This window comes from Colius striatus, chromosome 8 (assembly GCF_028858725.1).
Source record: "Colius striatus isolate bColStr4 chromosome 8, bColStr4.1.hap1, whole genome shotgun sequence".
NCBI classification, from domain to species: domain Eukaryota; kingdom Metazoa; phylum Chordata; class Aves; order Coliiformes; family Coliidae; genus Colius; species Colius striatus.
The window spans coordinates 19878462-19898773 of record NC_084766.1 but is presented as its reverse complement, the minus strand read 5'-3'; the positions used below and the strand labels follow the sequence as shown (position 1 = coordinate 19898773).

The window sequence follows — 20312 nt, the reverse complement described above, 5'->3', positions numbered from 1 at the left end:
AATCCAAGTTGTTCTGTAAGGACTCTGAAAAGTGGAAGATGATGTGTTTGCATGAACTCACTGGGACAAACTGTTTTTCCCTCTAATGCCTTCACTTTTCCCTCACATATGGGCCTCTGATTTGCAGCTCTGGGGAGACAGTTACCAGTGTAACAAGCATGTGCCCTTTACAGCCCAAGAAGGTGAAGAAAAAGAAAGAGAAAGAGAAATTTGAGCAGCCACCAGCCATCCCAGCAAAAGGTATGAAAACAGAGATGCAGAGGTATTTCCAATCATGGAGGAACAGCAGAGTGTGGGATGTCAGGACTTCTGAATTCTGCCACTGACTGACTTTGAAGTGATCTGTGCTTGCTGCCATCAGCGGAGAAGAAACGTCCCGTGCCTGCTTGCTGGGAGCTGGCTCTCACTTCCCTGCAGCTTTAGCTATTGAACTACTAGTCACTGAATCCAAGCTAGAGATCTTGGCTCCTTCCAATCAGAGGGAAAGGAAGCTTTGTAGCAGTATTCATTCTACTCAGAGATTAACATTAGGCAAGATGAAATTTCATGTTGGGGGTAGACTGAGGGAAACCAGCACATTGCACTCTTTAAATTGCAGGTGCACTTCAGAAGTCAAGCAAGCTGAGCAGGTAAAAATCAAGCTCTTGGGGACCTCACTTTCAAAGAGGATTTTGTATTGCTTCTGAGATCAGTCTCACAAACTCTTTGAGCACTACTGTCAGTGCAGAGCCACTGGGAGAGGAGGGAAAGGACCTGAAGGTTTACTGTGGATTAGATCACAAGTGACTGGTTCTGAAGGGTTATATTTGCTCTGCCTTCTGCACATAAACAGCATGTTTTGCACATAAGATCCTTTAATCTTATAAATCTTTATAATTCACAAGCCCAATGCTTCATTGTAAAGTATGTTATGTGAAATAATTAAATTCTAGTATAAGTATATGTATTTGCTCCTAATCCATTGTGAATTTGTAATTTATAAATTGCTAATGCATGTACTAAAAATAACAGTGAATGATGACAATGATGAAAATGATATCTAAATATTTATCTCCATAGCTCCAATAGCCAATAATCTTCCTAAGCCCAAGCTCTTGAAACCTCAAAGGAAACTGAACCCGGTAAGTAATTTTCTGTGACATTATTTTCTCCATATTCTTCTTTCTCAAAACAATTGCTGTAATGTTGCCAGAACTCTAGGTTCAGAAACTATAAATTGGCTTAAAAAATGTACAGCTCTATTTTTTTAAAAAGTAATACTTTTTCAAGTAACAAATTTTCTTGGCTGTTTTCATTTTGAGCGTTAGGTTACACTGAATTACGTTTTCCAGCTCTCTAGCAGTCGTGTTTACAAATTTAGCCTGTTCTTGAATGAAACCTGCTATTGATTCTCACATGCTCCTGCATTGGAAGTAATACGTTACTGGCAGAATCACAACCATACAGTCACACTTTTCAAGTCAGAAATGAGGAGTCTGATTCTGCCCTACAGTGGTGTAAGTCAGGAAGGACTGAATTGTAGGAATAATATGTATGTATATAGCTCATATTAAGGAAAAAACTCTCTCATATGACAGTTTCTGTTGGATATGAGATTTTTGTTTGAAAAAAATCTCTGCAGATATATGCCAGATAAGAGATGGAGAGATATTCCTCTGCTTTAGTAACAAAGTAGTACCTGGAAAAGACATCCAGAGGTAATAGAGACAGTTTTATACCAACTGTTTATACCAACCAAACTAAACCATCTTCCTATACAGAGACTGTGCTCTCTGGAAGCCTACCCTATATAGTCAATAGAAAGAGAAATGAGTTAAAGAAGGAGCTTGATGTTGCTACTAATTCAGACTAGATTCCTTGAATTGCCTTTAAGGGATACTTGCTCCCTTCCCTGGCAATAGAGACAACCCAGAGTGACTAACTCCCTACCTTAGGTGACAGTGGGCACCTAAAGTTAGGCCATGTGGATAACCTGAATGCTTCCGTGATTGCTTCACTTTCAGATGAGGGTTAGAATTGGGAACCTTCCCACTAATTGTAAGTAAATAACCTCTGCCTTTTTAAACATGGTCAAAGTACAACCCAGGCTACCTGGGTGTAATGCCAGGTGACTTCAGAACAGCTCAGCTAGAATGTAGTGATATTGCTGCTTTGGGTATGGACCTCACTTCTCTCTTGAGTCTACAGGGATTGCACCTTGGCCAGGCTTTGGTCATATGAGTAAGGTTTCAGTACAGGAAGAGGTAGAGTTTTAAAAGTCCATGAGAAAAAAATCCTTATATGTATATAGGTAATTGTGTCAGGCCAAAGCTATGCTCAGAGGACAAAGACAGATGAGAGTACTTGACATCAGGGGATGACAGCCACCCTTTGGTGCGTGCACACTGAGCTCATCACTGTGCCCAAGCACATGCCTACATCAGAAATCAGTTAGTGTTCAGGCCTCCTAGGAAAAACTCTCATCAGTTAAGCACTCAGACTCTTCCTGTAGGTCAATAGAGCATATCAAGACATGCTGAACTTGAGGTAAATCTGTTTCCAGATGCTTTTTCTTTCTGGAATAGATCCAAGGATATGGGCCACAAATAGCTGTTGGCTCTTCTCTTCTGGCTGTGCAACCTCAGTCAAGGTTCAAACTCTTTGGAGGTGAGTAAGAACAAAGCATTTTCAAACAATGAAATCAGCTTTATCTTCACTAGTGTTAACATCTATGCTTTAGTCATCTCAGGAAAAAAAACCAACAGTTTTTCTGCTTTTAAATGATTTTTTTTCAGTGAAGAAATGAAACTAATTACAGTAAAAGTTTCAACAAAGATACAAAGTAGTAATAATTACAGAGAAAAAGACATATCAAATTCATATAAACAAAACACTATTGATTATCAGTGAGCTTGCCTCCCAATTTTTTAATTCTCAAATGATTCTCAGATTTTGAAGTTTCAGTCTGCTTTGGGGCAAAAAAAAATATTAACAGCATCCTGCCCCATCTCTGCAGAATAAAATAATGCAGAATATTCTTTTTTTCTTTCCAACTGTAATTATTGCACAGCTGATGTCTGCACTGAGTTTTCTGTCACTGGTGGCACATAGTTACTAGGTATTCATCACTGCAAAGGCAGACTCAAACTGCTGAGTAGCTGGACTCCTTCTGCAGCTTCCCTTGGCAACCTAAGGAAGGTGCCACACTGAATCACCAGGAGAATATTCTAGAAAACTTAATCAAACAAGCTAGAGTTTAAGGGAACATTGCAAAATAATTCCAGTGTTTGGGGAAATTTTTTGTAATAAAGTAAATACCAGCAAAATTATTTCCAGAGGACATGTGCTTCTGGTTTCTTGAAAGATGTTTATAATAAGCTAGAGAATTTCTTTTGCTGTTAACGTACTAGAGTGGGTTGCAGTATAATTTTACAAGAATACAATAACCTGGATAAAATATGGACATAATCTCAATGAAAATTAAAAAAAAAAGGGAGAAAACCTAATAACATGTTCAATTGCACAGCCTTGAGTAAAGCCTTTTAAAAACCCTGCTTAAGTCATATTGCTTTTGCTTTAGCCAGAATAACAATTCTATGGTCCCCGTGTTGCAAAAATATTCCCCATCAGTGTCATTCTCTATTAGCATCAATGAGAAATGTGTACAGATCAAAGGAAATAGAAATGCTGAAATGCAAAAAAGGGATGTTTTTTATAGTGTGCAAGAAGCAGAGAGAGTCATTAAGAAGAAGAAAATTCTGGGAGCCCATGAATTCTGCTCTCTAAGGACTGCTCTGCTGTAGCCTTAAGTACTTAGCCCTTTGAGTCGGTAGAGATAAATCTTATACTTCCTCAACCAAATTTTCTGGTAAGCCTTTCATTGCCTCCTAGAGATTAGCTGTCATAGCCCAAGAGTGTCAGTTATAGAACAACATCTAAATGAATAGGTTTCAGTGTATTTTCGTGGTTTGCACCACCAAGCTTAGGAGCTCCTGTGTGATTCACTAGAGCCAATGGAGAGGGCATGACTTCAGCTTAGACCAAATTGGGCAATCTTTACTTATGCAAAATTTTTTTGTTAACTTCATCATTTTTATATGAAATTTTAAGTGGGAGAGTGGAATACTCGCAAAGATAAGGCAGGCTACGGGGACCCTTACTCATTCTGCTGCTAACTTATACGGCCTCTTCTAAGTCATATAATCATGCCACTTTGAAATCAGGTAAATATATCCTGCATTAGAAGTTATCCCCTTGGGCTTAGTTCTTTAAACACATTGTACATGTAAAGCATACAGTACATGAGACTTCTGCTGTTCCTACACTAACTTCTTGAATGACCTCTTTAACTGGAGTGTATCTGTCTTCTCTTGTTCCCCAGCATAGAATATACAGTGGGCCTGTGTGGCTTCTGAAGCAGAGAGCTTTCAGATATTATAGCTGAGCTATTTAAGAGCAGCATCCTTCAGCTTATACAGTGTAGACAACATTGTTTATCTCAGTGTGCATTGGATCCACCAGTGGCCCAGCACTACATGATTGCTGGGATTTTCTTTTGATGATGATGATAATGTAAAAGCTACTTGAGAACAGGAAGGGATTACAGTTATCTAAGACTGAGGGAAATTTCTGGAAGTTGTTTCATAAACTTTAAGTGAAAGCATAACCTTTGGCACTCATTCTGGCTGCCTGCCTTTTTCAGGCACCACTTGTGGATTTTACGCTGAGATTTGCAAAACCAGCTCAGAGATCAGGATTCCTAGGTTTTACAGACGTAACAGAAATGGGAAGCTCAGGTGTCTTTCTGCAGCTTTGAATATCCCACCCTTATTTATTGTCATAGGCTAAGTGCTGACAATGTGCTGAGTGCCGGCCAGTGCAGGTCAGGACAGTCCCTGCACTGAAAGTGCTTACTCTGTAATGAGTAGTATGTCTGAAAGCCTAGAATTTGCAAGTATTCACTCCTGCCACATCCATTAAGCAGAAGGGTATTGTTTTGAGCAGGAATCTGACATAGATTTGACACCTGTGGAACTGAGAAGGCTGTAACTTGGTTTCATCATCTGCACATACTCAGCAAAATCAAGCTTTCAGCATCACACATTTAGCTCGCTGTTCTACATCACTGTATACCTCTGAATCAAGCAATGATGACAAGAGCTCCTAAAGCTGCTCAGAAGCTTGTTTCCTTCACCTGAAAGATACTTTTGTCTTTTAGGCTTCAGGAGTGCATTTCCTATTGTTCAGCAAAATAACCAGGTCTACTGTATTTCAGAACCAATGACCTCAGAGACCTTTTGGGAAAGGAGTCTAGATCCGTGAGTGAATTATCTGCAGTCTGATTACTACGTAAGAGATGTGAAATGTAAAGAGCTGCTATTGGTTATTAATTGCTGGGAACTTTGTGCCTTCTAAGCTGTGCTCTAGCCTGCTGTCCTGCAGCTTCAGCCTCTCAGCAGTTTGGGAGCAATTTTACACTTTGTGATATTGTACTTGATGGACAAATGATTTTTTTTTCCATGTCTTCTTTTTCATCTTACAATTAAACACTACATCATTCAAACCAGTCTTACACCACGTACATCCAGTTAGCTAGGAAAGGCTGGCTAGTCAGCTTTCTGCACAACTGGTGGTAGGGTTTCTCATTAGTCTTAACCTGTAGGTTAATCTGTAGATACCATTGGCCCTTTCCTTGAGAAAGAAAAAAGAAAGTGAAATACATCTATTCAATAATTTGTGGATTCTGGATCTGGGAACAATCAAGTCTTCCTTTCTCCTGGATGATTTTAAATTAAAAGCTATGCCACCCTCTATCAGGTTGGTGAAACAGGACTTCCCCTTTGTGAATCCATGTTGACTCCCCCCTGATACCCATCATCTTCTTCATGTGTTTAGTGATAACATTCAGGATGAGTTGTTCCATCACCTTTCCAGGGATGGAGTGAGGCTGACCGGCCTGTAGTTTCCTGGGTCATCCTTCTTGCTATTTCTGAAGACTGGTGTGACATTGGCCTTTCTCCAGTCCTCAGACACCTCGCCTGGCCAGGTTTAATTATAAAAAGGTCTTCCTGATTTCACCCCTGCATGTTCTGGCAATGTTTCTATTTCAAAGAAACCAGGCCCTTTTTCCACCTCTCATAGATGTCTGCTTTCTCTCTGAGTTGTCCCAGCAGATCTTTGCTCATCTATTGAGGCCTCCTGCCTCCTTTCCTGCTTTTCTGCATGTGGGGACACAGTGACCCAGGGGTTGGAGGAAATGACGTGTGAAGGTTGACCAGCTCTCTTGGGCACCTCTACCATCTAGGATCTTATCCCATGAGATCCCTCCAAGCAAGTTTTTGAAGAGGCCAAAGTCAGCTCGACTATGTAAATTATGTTAATTTAGAGTGACACTCAGAACACAACATATTCAAAACTACAGGGTTATACTTGTTTTGCCATTTAGATCACAGGTTGCTGTCTTTACCTCTAAGAAGAAAGAGGTAAAGAAAGAAGAAAAAATCAGACTAATTTCTAGCAACACTGGTGTAGAATCCAGGAATATCTCTGCAGCTGTAAAAAGAGTAAAGCATTAACACAGGTGAGGATGCTCTTCCTTAAAAGCTGTTAAAACAGGCTGGACAAGTCTCTGCCAGGTATATTTAATTCTATTAATAAAGAAAGATAGATTGTCTTACCCTTAGAGTCAATACCTGCCCTACATTTTTGTGATTTTCCTTTCTTTAAAATAAAATCATTCAATGGGACTTAGTAAATAATCTTCTGTCACTGTTTTGCCAAATGATGGGTGGTGGCAGAAAGGACACAGACAGCAATGGAAAAATTAATTTTACTGTCTACTTTAAAATGTTACAGAAAATAAGATAAAGCATTCAGTTAGAACAATAAGCTTATGACACTCTTATTTCTAAGCAGCAAAGAGCATAAGCAAGGTAATGCATTACTAATCATTACTACAGGAGAATAGTGACAGTGATTAAGAAAGATACATCACTAATTACCCTAATACTTTTACCATCATCCAGATCCGCAGTCTCCAGGGAGCCCTGGTTGCATCGAGGATTTAGAGAACGTCCCAGCACTTGGGACATCCTACGCAGTGTATGCACTCGTAGGTGAGGTCTCCAAAGTCTCTGCAAGAGGGTCCAGTATTTTATATTGTTGAATAAACAGTCTTCCATAAGTTAATCGATGGAACATCTGGTTTCACTCTCCATTGAGATACCACCTGAAGCTTTGCCAAGGCTCCAGGAGGAACCAAAGGAGTTTCCTCATCTTGTTTTTTCTTCACATATTTCCAACTAAGGCTGAACATCTGGTTTCTCAGCCTTCAACACCAGCCCCCATACACACAGAAACTGATCAAGGTGATAAATGCATTCTCATAGACATTTTTAGCTATACCTTTCACTAACCATCTAAGCTATATCTTTCTCTAATGATCGTGCATATTTACTAATGACCGGCTACTACTTCTGTTTGGTTGGGAGGTTCATCTAGAGGTCAACTTTGGTTTGAGGCCTGTTGCTCAGGCCTCAGCACTTCCTGACTTTGTTATCATAAATTCTGTGGGGTTCAATGGCAAAATTTAGATATAATGCTGAAAGGGGCTTCACAAGTTGTTGTAGACACTATTCCCAGGAAGTCTGAGAAGTATTTTTTACTCTATGGAGTAAAGAATAGGCATCTGAATGGAAAGAACCTGTTGGGTTTTTTTTAACTCTTAGTGACACTAGAAGTCATACTCACTACTCCCTGTATTTTCTGGTCTGGGAGGACTGGCTGATTTCCCAGAAGGCTGTGAATCTCAACCAGCTTGAGAGTTGGGCAGAGAGGAACCTCATGAGGTTCAACAAGGACAAGTGCAGAGTCCTGCACCTGGGGAGGAACAATCCCATGCACCAGTACAGGCTGGGGGTCAAACTGGTGAAGAGCAGCTCTGCAGAGAGAGACCTAGGAGTCCTGATTGATAATAAACTGAATGTGAGCCAGCAATGTGCCCTCGTGGCCAAGAAGGTCAATGGCATCCTGGGATGCATCAAGAAGAGTGTGGCCAGCAGGTCGAGGGAGGTTCTACTCCCCCTCTACTCTGCCCTGGTGAGGCCTCATCTGGAGTCTTGTGTTCAGTTCTGGGCTCCCCAGCTCAAGAGGGGCAGGGAACTTCTGGAGAAAGTTTAGTGCAGGGCCATCAAGATGATCAGGACACTGGAGCATCTTCCTTATGAGGAAAGGCTGCAGGAAGTGGGGCTGTTTAGTCTAGAGAAGAGGAGATTGCGGGGGTATCTTATAAATATCTAAATGGTGGATGTCAGGAGGTTGGGGCATCCCTTTTTTCTGTTGCATGTAGTGACATGACAAGGAGTAATGGGATAAAGCTGGAACATAAAAAGTTCCATTTAAACATAAGGAAAAACTATTTCACTGTTGAGGTGAGGGAGCCCTGGCACAGGCTGCCCAGGGAGGGTGTGGAGTGTCCTCTGGAGGTCTTCAAGACCCGCCTGGACACGTTCCTGTGTGACCTGATCTAGATGGGCCTGCTTTGGCAGGGGTGTTGGACTGGATGATATCTAAAGGTCCTTTCCAACCCTACCATTCTATGATTTGATGATTCCTCCGATTTGGCACTGAGAGGACAATGGTTTCTTTGATATTTCAATGCTTTTACTGGCCAGCAGTTGCATTTTTAGAGGATAACTCATGTCACAGATCTAGCTTCAGATTTTCATAAAGATCTGCAGAAGTAATTTTTGACGCTTTTCTTCCAGAGGAATCTCTGGCTTTTTTGCCTGCAATTGTGACACTGACATTGGTAAACACCCAAAGCTCTAAAGAGGAAAAAACCAAGAAAAATATTTCCAGCTCCTAACTGACTACTTTGATGAAAGAGGCATCCCACTGAAGTTCATAGAGTTTGAGCATAAAGTGTATCTATGGCCCTGAGCAGCACTACTGATTTCAGCACAAGAAAGACCACACATTCAAGAGAGAATGGTTTTCCAATCCATGTTAAAAAATGAGTTTGTCAAAGTCTCTCTTTTCTCTCTGAAGCTACAGTGAGTTTTCTCACAATTAGCTTTTCAAAATCTTCACTAACCTCACTGCTAGCATGTCCTGTCTTCCCCTGTTCTGGCCCAGACGAGTTGCAGCCTGTCCACGAAACATGCTGAATCTTCGTTTCAGCACACTCTTGCCTTCACCTCTTGCCTTAGCCCTCTGATGAGGGCTAAGCTGGCAGCCATATGGCACCCATCTCAGAGCTTCAACATGGAGATGCTTCTGAAAAGGAGATATACAGAGGAGAAGATGGGCTAGCCCCTTTTCCTTCAGCTGCATGACAGTATGCAGTGTCCTCCCATCTGGGCATTCATGCAGAGAGAAGCAGCAATCTGTTTCTGTGGCCAAAGCCCATGCAGTTGGCCTTGACAGTTCTCTCTAGGTACTTTCTGACTGAGTGTGCTCAGGTGGTGACACAGGATGTACCTAAGCTCTGCCATCTGGACAGTATCTGCATTTTTCCTGTGGACCTCTTTAGTGAGTGTGACTACAAAACCAGGTGTTTCTCAAAAATGAATGGAAAAATGCCAAAGATTCAAGTTTGGCCTTTGCAAGAGACAGAGAGAGAAAAAAATGGTAGTTTCAGCATGTGCTTGCTAAGAAAGAGCTACTTCATGGTGCTGAGGCAGGGCTGCTCTCTTTTTGTAGTGGAGTAACAGAGACAGAAGTGTGATTTGTAGACTGGATTAAACAAACTTCACTAGCTCTTAATTCTATATCTTTTCCATTTGCATTTCCTACAGCATCTTTTTGGCACCACAGTGAGCACCCAACAGCACGGCATAGCCAGGCAGCCAGACCATAGATGGCAATTTGCCATTTATTGGCAATCAAACCAGCAAACATGCATAATTGTCAAGGTGACCCTTGCTGACCTAATCCATTCACCCACAAGTGCAAGGCATGCCAGTAAGGGTGGGGTTTCTTTTTCAAGTGTGACCACAAGAAATTGGAATTACTAAAAATATTGTGAAGTTCTGACTGGAACTTAGGACGTATGCTTGTGAAATCCAGAAAACTCCAAGGTGAAAATTAAATTTGATCTATAAACATAATTTTCTTGCCCTGGTCCCACATTAAAGTAATTCTGCATCATATCCTAAACAAAAATTCCATTACCTGTGATCACACAAACAAGGCAAATGTTTATAGCAATAGTCACTAAAATATTTAAAATTGAGATGAACAGGGAAGTGAGCCCTTTTCTGCTTATTTTTGATCGTAAACTATAATCAGGGGAATTGGTTTTTTATTTTTTTAAATTCTAAATTCACCTTTATTTTTTCATCTTCATGGTAGATAGTGTGGCCAGGGAACAGTGAGATTATGGCAGTCTGTAAGTGCAAAGTTGACATCAGATGTGTTTCCAGATAAGTTAAATTTATGAGGTTACTATCTGCTTCTTCATACCTAATTACAAATTTGAATAAAAGTAGTCTTAGTTAAAACTTAGAGAACTTGGAGACTGATAATGCACACAATATGTATCCTTGAGGCTGCTGAGAAACAAACCAGCTAAGCCTATGAAAAACAAAATTAACATTCCTGGTAATTATGATGTAAAAATCAGAGTAATTTTCATTAAAAACCCAACTCTTCTAGGTTATTTCTAACACATTTATGTACTGGGCAAACCTAATGAAACCAAAACTATGAATATACACATTTAAGTTCTTTTAAGTATTCCCATGATAGACTTTTCAGGTTGTTTATTATGAAAAATGTTCCTATAATCGAACTCTTTTGAATGGTTGCCCTTGAGAAGCTCTGTGACTGAATAAACTACAATTAAAGTGGAAGAAATCTGGAAGAGGAATACTTTTGCATTTGCCTGGAGATACACTGGAAAATGATGACTCCTCCTAATTTATGTCTCTGCAAAGTGATGAGAAAATAGACATACAAGATAGAGACTGTATCTAGAAATGGCACATTGGAATAGAATTCTGCTTGAAATAATAATGTCGGCGTTATTTTAGAGCAATGGTGCAGTTTTTCAGGAAAGGCTGTTGTAGCCATAGAAAACCCAATGACCTCCTAAGAGAAGAGCTAGGATGAAAAGAGAGAGGTCAGTGGCCAGTCATTCATTGTCTCTTCTTATGCCCTAGTATCAGTCCCACCTATAACATCAGTTATTAAAGTCACACTACTGTTGCAAGAAGGAGGTGGTGGCAGGTTTCCAGGTTTACACTGCCAAAACATATCCAATCCAAATGAGAGATGAAATCGTAGAATTAGTTTTCTTTCCCTGCCTGTTCAAAAAAATTGGTTTTGGACAAACCATCCAGCAAAATTAGATTAAACATGTGGTTGATAAATGAAGTACAGAAGAGTGTATGGAATAAAACCCTGGATACCATAGGTGCTTTAAAGTAGTGTTGGCTTCCATGCACTGTTATTGCACATCCTTTGCTGAAAACTGTGTACCCTTCACAATTTTGAACCTCTTGTGTGTTTCCTCATATTTTCAATAAAATTATTACATACTAGAAATATGCATAAGGGAAATTATTCTACACATTTTATGGTGTGCTGTTGCTTGTAGCAGTAATTGAAGTACCTTTTCCACTTATGAAAGTACTAATTTTATTTGGTTTTATTGCTTTTCCAGATGCAATTATTTATTTAGTGTGTTTTGGCTTTATTAAATTATGTTTACTATAGGAACATCATAAAAATGTATGAAAGCAACACATCAGCCACTACTGCCCAATGACTTGTTTTGGGGAATCTAGTGTTATTTTTCATATCCAAACATAATAGAATAAAGTAAGAATAAAGAGATAATCTACACTGGAAAACAATGCAATTTTGAGATAATATAATAAAACACCTGGACAATATGATTTCATAAATCTTAGTTCTAAAATTTACATGAGCTGGGCGTTGTGGTGGCTATTTTAGAACACGCAGCATTTTCTAAATGGAAACACAACATGAAATACAATTAAACAGCAAAGGGGAAAGCATAGACAAATTTAGCTTGCCCTGAGCAACTGATTTCTACAGTACAATGAAAATATTTCTGCTTCAGAAGACACAGTGGGTCAGTCTTAGGAAATGTAGAGCTTTACTCTGTCATCCTGTCTGTAAAGTTTTATCATATTCATTTTTTAGGAGGCTTTTCATATGCAGTATCAGCCTGCATGATCGGAGGTGACACCCACTAAAATTGGCTGCAAAACTCCCAATACCTTCAAATAAAGACTAGATATGCTATCATACTCTGACAATAAAATCTTCAACATTTGTGGGCTATTGTAATGTTCAGCCTCAACCCCTGCATTTAGCCTCTGTACTACTTACTGAATAGATGGGCACATACAGTTTTGAAATCTCTAAAGGAATCTTTGACATATCATAAAAAGGCAAAACCAACAAAAATGCCCAGAAATTGAGGTTAATACTCTCAGGCTAGAAAGAAGAGGGGAATATAAAAATTAATTAAGTATGACAGTGGTTGACCAAGAGATTTTTCTAACCCTTTAAGCCAAAGCCAGGACAGGACAGATGTCTTTCTAGGCATTGTGGTTCATTTCGGTCCAGTCCCAATACATGAACAAAGAAAATAAATGTCATTTCTGTTACATGCAAGATCAGTCTGGGGTCCACATTAAATCCTTTTATACCAATTACACCAGAGAATTCAACAAAAGCAGGAATTTTTCTGTGTAACCAGCAGTGGAGTATTTGATAGTGAATGCGGATCAGAAGCTGAGACCAAATAGGTCTACCCAGGCAAGAGTGGGAGGGAGGGAAGACCATGTGAATAACCAAATGCAAAGATTACAGTCCTACAGATGGTTAGCCCTGCAAATGGCCTTTACTTACATGCACAGATTAACTGACATCAGTGACACCGCTTGCAGCAGCAGCTGCACAAAGTATTTCAGTATCAGATCTGCAGAGAAGAATAAGATTAAGTTAGTGCTAGAAAATTGTAAATTGATCCATCCAGAAGGAAACAGGCTGAAATGCAGAGAGTGAGCAATTGTCAAGGCAAAATGAGAGGACTCCAGAGCAGTGTAAAAGACAGGAAATAGGGGACCACAGGGTCAGATTTCAGAGGATATTAGATGCTTATCCTTTTAGCCAGAAAACAATATAATAATTATTCAAACACATTTCAAGTAAACAGGAATAATTTATGTTAAATCTGAAATAAATAATTTAATAGCAGTAAATAAAACATAAAAGAAACTCTTAGTGTTGGAAAATATTTTCAATTTCTTCATTAAATCAATTTAAGTACTGTATGGAAAATCTTAGTTATTGAACTTGAGTCAGTTTTCACTTTCCAACTGTCAAAGCCTTTCTTGGTCTGAGAGGTGAAAACTTTTCTGTAAGCTATGGTCTTGCAATTGCAAAAATTTACATGTCTGAAACAGTTTTTATGTTGTTTTAATTGTCCTTTTTAAAAGCTTAGAGTCAAGGACACGAGTAGTATTTGAGTAGAACACAGTCCCAAAGAAGGTGAAAGAACAAATTCTGCACAAGGCCTTAGTACTTGACCCTTCTTCAGGAAGCACAGACTTCAGTCTTCTGTAGATCAACTGAAATCCATTTCCAGTACTAGGGCCTCATTTAAAATTCCATAGCAACACTTTTGCTTATTGCCACATTTTGTGAGACGAATTTGATACGAACAACACATCGATGAGCCAAGATACACAAAGGAAAACAAGACAAGACTTTCCTCCTCTAGGCCACCACTCTGAGTCTGGATGAAGTCCCCAGTAGCAATAGGCAGGTCTTCTGTCACCCACTTGAAATTTGCTTAGTACATTTTCTTGATAATGTCTCTCTTAACTAGGTTTTACAGTCTTAACTTAGACTTAAGTCTAAAACTCAGCCCCTGCAAAACATCAGACAGCTTTGGTGGTACAGCCTTTGTTTTAAACTCTGAACTCGTCTATCAGTTGGCAAAAGAGGTGCAATCTATTGGAATGACAGCAACCCAACTCTATCTGGTTTTGCTGCCTTCTGCATATTTTTACATGTTTTTAAAATTCCGTTAAGAAATTAATTCTGTTAAGAGGTACTGTGAGTGGCTGTGATTAGAGGCATAACTGGTCCAAGGTTTACAGCTGGGAAGGAAATCTGGCATATATATTTCATATTATGAAATCTGCAATAACTAAAATTAAATTGGGTAATTTAGGATTAAAGAGGCTGAACATTTTGCTAACATACGTCTTTCAAATTTTCAGTACTTGAGTTATCAAATTAATACGTTCAGTGTTTGAAAAACAAGGAGAAAGTGGGAATGAAGCTGAAAATCCTATTTCCTGTTTCTTATTTTTAATGTTATTTTTATTTTGTCTTCTGTTAAACAATTCTAGTACAGACTAAACTGATTAACATAGAATTGGCATATTTGAAAGAAATATAGCCCATTGTATAGAATATTTACATTGAATAGTAATGACATTATAACTGTAATTTGTTGGTTCTGTTTCCTAGCCAAAAATCACAGAGGAGAATTTAACATACGCTGAACTTGAACTTATGAAGCCAATTCAGGAAGCCAAAGGCATTCCCAGTACGACAGTGTATGCACAGATACTCTTTGAGGAGAACAAGCTGTAAAAGTTCACGCCTGTATAAATGTCCTTTGTCTGTGTTCTATTTAATTCTTGCTGTGCTGTTTATTTATAAAAATCATATAAATGTCCTTATTTTTTTATTTCCATTCAAGAACTTCTATTTTTCTATGAGACTTTTAAACAAAATGTAGTTGAAAGTAATCATAGAAAAAGCAGCTGGTCTACAAGTGACATCTCAGAGACACTGTTTGTGGTGTTAAGCTCCCCTGTTTTACATGGACTGAAGTTTCACCTGGGGCACTTCCAATACTAAACTTTATTCCGTCTTGGATACTAATGTGATGAGTCTATCTGCAAACATCAACATCTTAGCAAGCCTTAGAAGGACTAGTGGCAGGATCCATGCACATCAGCCTGTTCCTGAAGACAAAGACCACTGATCAGGAATTTCTTCAATCTAATACTGTTTTTACCATCGGAAAAATATTGACTCAGTAAAGAGAAGACTTCTTTTCTATAGGAAAAGAAAAGTTAAAATTACTTTTTCTGCTTTTTCCCCTTCTAGAAATAGTTATAAAAAGCTTTGGTTTCTGTATTTTCAAATTCCCTTTCTAAATGACATTGGCTTTAAAAACTTACATTACTTTTAGTAAAGTTCTTAAGTGCTTGCAATTAAACATTTAAAAGTAATCCAAAGGAAACATTCACAGGTAAACCCCAATGATTTAAGGATAGTTATAGCTTGGGAACATTTTCCATGATTTGATATTCTTGATAAGATAGGAAAAACTTGAGAGTGAGTTTGACAAAACCAGGACACTTATTTTGGCTTTGATTTAGATTGCTGCTCCCAAACCAGCAAAAGTTTCCTCCTGTGGTCTACATTACTGAGCTTCTGATCTAGGGGAAAAAAAAAAATCACACAGCTACTCCTTTAATATGGAGCAGACTCCATTAATGCCCTGCTCACTTACTTTGGAGTTACTTCTTTGGAAAGACCAAGACTCAGGAGACAGGGAAATGAGCTTAATACAAAAGCACAAAAGCTGTCTTTCTTTACCTCTTGATAACTGAGAGGGGATTCTTCTTTTTACTTTGACACATATCCATGGAAAAATGGGCTATTCTGTGGCATCCTGGGCATTTTAGTCATGAAAGACAGCTGGACAGGTGTTTTCAATCTACAATGCCCGAATTCTGCCAGAGCTCAGAGTTTCAGCCCTTAGGAAGCTTTAGCTCTTGAGCAACTGCAGAGTTAATGGAGATGTACAAGCACAGGGATTTTAGCTCACCATCAGGCCATGGAGATCTGATACTCCACATGTGCCAGGTCCTCTCCAGGTCTGGGAGGGAGCCCCTTGATGGGACACTCATTCAGCCGTATTTAATGTGAATTTTGGGGTAACACTTGCAGGCCTTGGGTTTGGAATCCTAACCAAGGTGATCCAAGTTGCTTCCTCCTTTACAGATCAGGTGTTTTTTGTGACACAGCAACTTATCACAAGGGCTCAGAGCACAGCTGAGAACCATTGCAGGTATACTCACACCCATATTCCTTTTACTGCAGGAGAGGAAGGCAGGAGTTATCATGCAGGGAGGGGGGCTCACGACAAAGGGAGAGAGCACATCCGTGCCTTTTGGAGGATCTCACCAGAATAAGCAAGTCTGTATAAACAGCTTTTTAACTTTTTTGAATGGGGGTAGAGATTAGGCAGCATAAATAATATGTTACTGTATAGCCAGGATGTGTAAATCTAAAATGCAGTCACCTGCTTTCGTGTTGGGTGAAAATCTCTTGTATAAAAAAAAAAATAGTTTTAGAAAAGCCACAGATTGGCCATTAGGTACAGTACTAATTCCAACTCTAGTCTGTCATCAAAAAAGCTCTTTCCTAACTAAGCCCAACTTTTGTCAATGGTTTGCTAGTAATTATTTGCTTTTTTACTGTTTGAATTTGTGAGCTATCAAGAAAACTTTGTTTTACCTTTCCATTATTGCACCCACCAAAAGAGCACAATATCTTTCCTTGTTCTCTGATGAAGTGATGGACTTCCAATGACAGCAGCAATCAACTCATTGACCAAATAGAAATTGGTGCTAAAGAATTATCAGGGATCAATTTTGGAACAGCCAGAGTTTGACTGACTATTCAGAGGATATGTCTTATGCAGACAGCTGTAAGGAAGGCCTTAGAAAAGTATAGAACTCATTAGTGATTCCCTTGCATTTAAAAATAAAACCCTAACACATTGATGAGTTGCTCACTAGTTGTGAAAACTTTCTAAAGTTTGGTATATAAGCATTCCTTTTACATACAGCTGGCCATTGTGCCTATTGTTCAGAAAAATCCTCTACTGTATGTTTATGCCCAATATTTCATTGAATACTGTTCTTTGTGTATTAATATTCTATATATTATTGTTTATGTTTGATATCTAATTCCCCACACTAATACTTAATTGAGCAAAATAAATGACCTTTTTTGGTGAGATAAGTTCTCTCAGTCTGTGTAGGCTTTATTATTTGCTGGAGAACAATTTGAGGTACATGTTCATCTCATACTCAGCATTTAGACAATACCATTAGGCAAGAATTGAATTTTTCATTCTGAAGAAAATGGTATGATTTTAAAATGTTTTCCATTTGTCACCAACTTCAGATGACAGCAGAATTCTGAAAGGCAACAGACCAGCTGAGTGAAAGGAGGCTGGAAATACTACCTAGGAGGACACTGCTCTTCCCTAGCAGACATTTCCTATCACAGATTTAATAATGTCAGATTATACTACTGGAGAAACTAAAACATCATCCTTTACCTTGCAATGAATTGTACCTCTTTAAGTATCAAAGCAATTCACTTGAAAGACTATGGAGAAGAAATTTTCACAGAGTGTAATGTGCTTTAGCGAGAGAAATGTAGAGTTGGATTTATCTCCCTCTAACAGGAGCTGCAAGACTGAATGAGTCCCTGGCCTAACTTCCTCTGACCAACAGAAGAGCAGCAGAGCTGAATGTGGTCTGCTGTTCTTTTATGACAGGAGCTTAATAACTTACTCTTACTCTTCATAACTTACTGAGTAGCAGTTGGAGTCTGCTGAGTCATACTGTTTTGGTTACTCCTTCTGTTGTCATTGGTAAAGCATGGCCCAGTGCTGAAATTTTAACAAATACAGCTCTATTAGCTTCACACCAATTTAATATCAGATTGTTAAATGTTAATGTACTGCACCCTATAGCTTTAAATAGAATTAGAGATGTTTACAGCTTTGGTTAAATGCACCTTGTTCCTCCACATTAAATTTTATTGCTAGAATCCTCCATCAGCAAATAGGAGTGAATCATATTAGTGTCACAGGCTGTGTGGGGGTTGATTCTGCAGCCCAAGGAAAAGGTGTTTTATTACTCTTTATTATAACTTTCTAAGTGGTAGGTGTGGTCAGAATGTCATTATCTCTGTAATTACAAGCAAATTATTTGTTTTAGAATAACTGTAACATAACTGTGCAGTTCTCTACATTAAGAAGATCAACAAACTTATGTCCTTAGCCAGGGTTTGGCCAAGTTCTGCTGGCATAGCAGGACTCAGACTAGACGAGGTCTCATTTGTTGTTTGACTTGTAGGTCAAATGGTGCTTTTTGAGAGTTTCTCCAAACCACATCTGGTGAGTGATATCAAAGTGCAAAGATCCTTTTTGGTTTCAATATAACCTGTCAGGCTAAAATATAAAGTTCCTAAATTCCACGGCATAAAATTTGCTCTTCTGAGTTTCCAAAACTGATCGGAAATATATCCATTTCACAGAAATGAAATGAAATTTCATCGGAAATATACCCATCTAGTCCAACCACTCTACCAGAGCAGGACTGCCTAGAGTAGTCCAGCACCTGGTTTGACTCTGTTTTACTACTGTGGTTGGGAGGCAAGGCAGATCAAATGACTTCACATCAATAAAAGACTCCAAGCCTGTGTTATTCCCCTCAGGAAAAAAACCACAACCAAACCCACAAAAAAGCCCAACCAAAAACCCAACAAAGCAAACAGAAAATGGAGATAGAACAGATTTTTCAGATGTCAGCAAGTCTATCTCAAGGTTGGACCAACTCAGCCTGACTTAATCTGGTAGAGATTGGCCTAATCTCTCAGAGATGTATAGTGATAAAATTCCATAATCTCCTCATCATCTCTTTCCACAGCCCTAATAATTAATGTTTCCTGGCATATAGGCTATATCCTCTTGCCTTTTCCTCAGTAGACATAATCTTAACAGCCTTCTCCGTATTTCAAGACTACTGAAGAGAAGGTTGCTAAGAGGGTGTGGAGTCTCCTTCCTTTGAGGTCTTCAAGACCCACCTGGACACGTTTCTGTGTGACCTGGTCTAGATGGACCTGCTTCTGCAGGGGGGTTGGACTAGATGATCTCTAAAAGTCCCTTCCAACCCTACCATTCTATGATTACTTGCAAACCCCACAAGAGGCTTTTCAGCCTTTGACCACCTCAGTTAGCAATGCTCCGGTAGCCCTTTTCAAGCCTTCAGCTAAATCCTGCTCAAGTTTTCCTTTTAAGTATATCACACAGCTAGTCTCTGTAATTGCAACCCTCTCTGCTGTGACAAGGTCTCCCTGATAACTTGGACTTTCCTGCATCTCATACCAGGGGAGCAGAGGGTCAAATGCACAGAGTACCCAGGCAGGCTCACTTGGGTTATGCTCCTGGCTAGGGAAAAACTTTGGGGAAAGGGATGACTTATCTCTTTCCCTCTTGGATTTGAGTTGTTACACCATGTTAAAGAGCTATCTATCTTGTCTGCAGCAATGTGTTACCTTAAGGAAGTTAATGAGAACACAACAGTGTATTAGGGCTCTGTAAATAGAGCTTCACAAGATAATATTACCTTTGGAGGCTTTTGCCTTCCTGTTCTGGGCTGGAGCGGTCTTAGGCACAGTTCATGGCACCTACTGTACATAGCTACCCATAGCCCCACATCTTTCCATAAGAAACTAGCCTTTGATCCTTTTGGATTATCCTCTGGAATGAGGAGGCCTGCAGGAAACCCCCCTGACTGCTAACAGTTCTCTCCTGACACTAGGAGGGCCAAGGAGGAGTACAAGATAGAACCAAGATATTACATAAATCATACAGGGCAAAAACCAAATGAGGATGGGCCACAATTATTACTTGCTAACATGGTAACTGGACACATGTCTTTTCCTAACTATGAAAGCAAACAAGGAATCATTGGATACCTGCTCAGTGGTGCTAAACTTCCTCCATCTCTGATTCTGCCTTCTGTGCATAGGAACTAGAAGGGAAACTGCTCAGCACCATCTGCAGATTTTCCAGGCAGCCAATTAAGCAGCTTTACAAATCTCATTCCTCTGTACTAGTCCTCTAGGAGACAAGTAGAATGGAGAATCCTGGCCTAAGTACTCAGGTCACAGAGGATCAACAAGATTGACAGCCAGCCGTTATTCCATGTGGCACCTCTGTGCCTTAGCTCTGCTCTCATGGGAACACATGCCCTTCATACCCTTCAGGCAAACATAGATATGCTTGCTTCTGCCTCTACTTCCTCATTGCTTGCTCTCAAAGAGCAACCAGAGGATAGAAGAGCTCTGTCCTGCCAGGGAGCTAATTCAAAAGCGAAAATTACTAAATCACTGTGCACATGATAACGGCAAATGGCAAAGGTCACTCCTATGTATCACTATAAAAAATAACATTAATTGGGATG

General features: G+C 39.4%; 1 protein-coding gene across 3 annotated transcripts in view; it reads left to right on the top strand.

The window, feature by feature from the left end:
* VSTM4 (V-set and transmembrane domain containing 4) overlaps window positions 1–17019 on the top strand; it is a 37973-nt gene extending 20954 nt beyond the window's left edge. The window contains exons 6-9 of one of the 3 annotated variants that reach the window (XR_009819185.1): window positions 128–240; window positions 1060–1121; window positions 5255–5328; window positions 14497–14576. Coding sequence is in view for 2 of the 3 variants with exons in the window: in XM_062001297.1 (XP_061857281.1) it covers window positions 128–240; window positions 1060–1121; window positions 14497–14622 (301 nt within the window). In the remaining variant the exon portion in view is untranslated. Of the gene's footprint in view, window positions 1–127; window positions 241–1059; window positions 1122–5197; window positions 5329–14496 lie in introns of those variants that run through there. The other 2 variants (XM_062001297.1, XM_062001298.1) reach the window with 2 other exon arrangements.
* Window positions 17020–20312: the final 3293 nt, after the last annotated feature.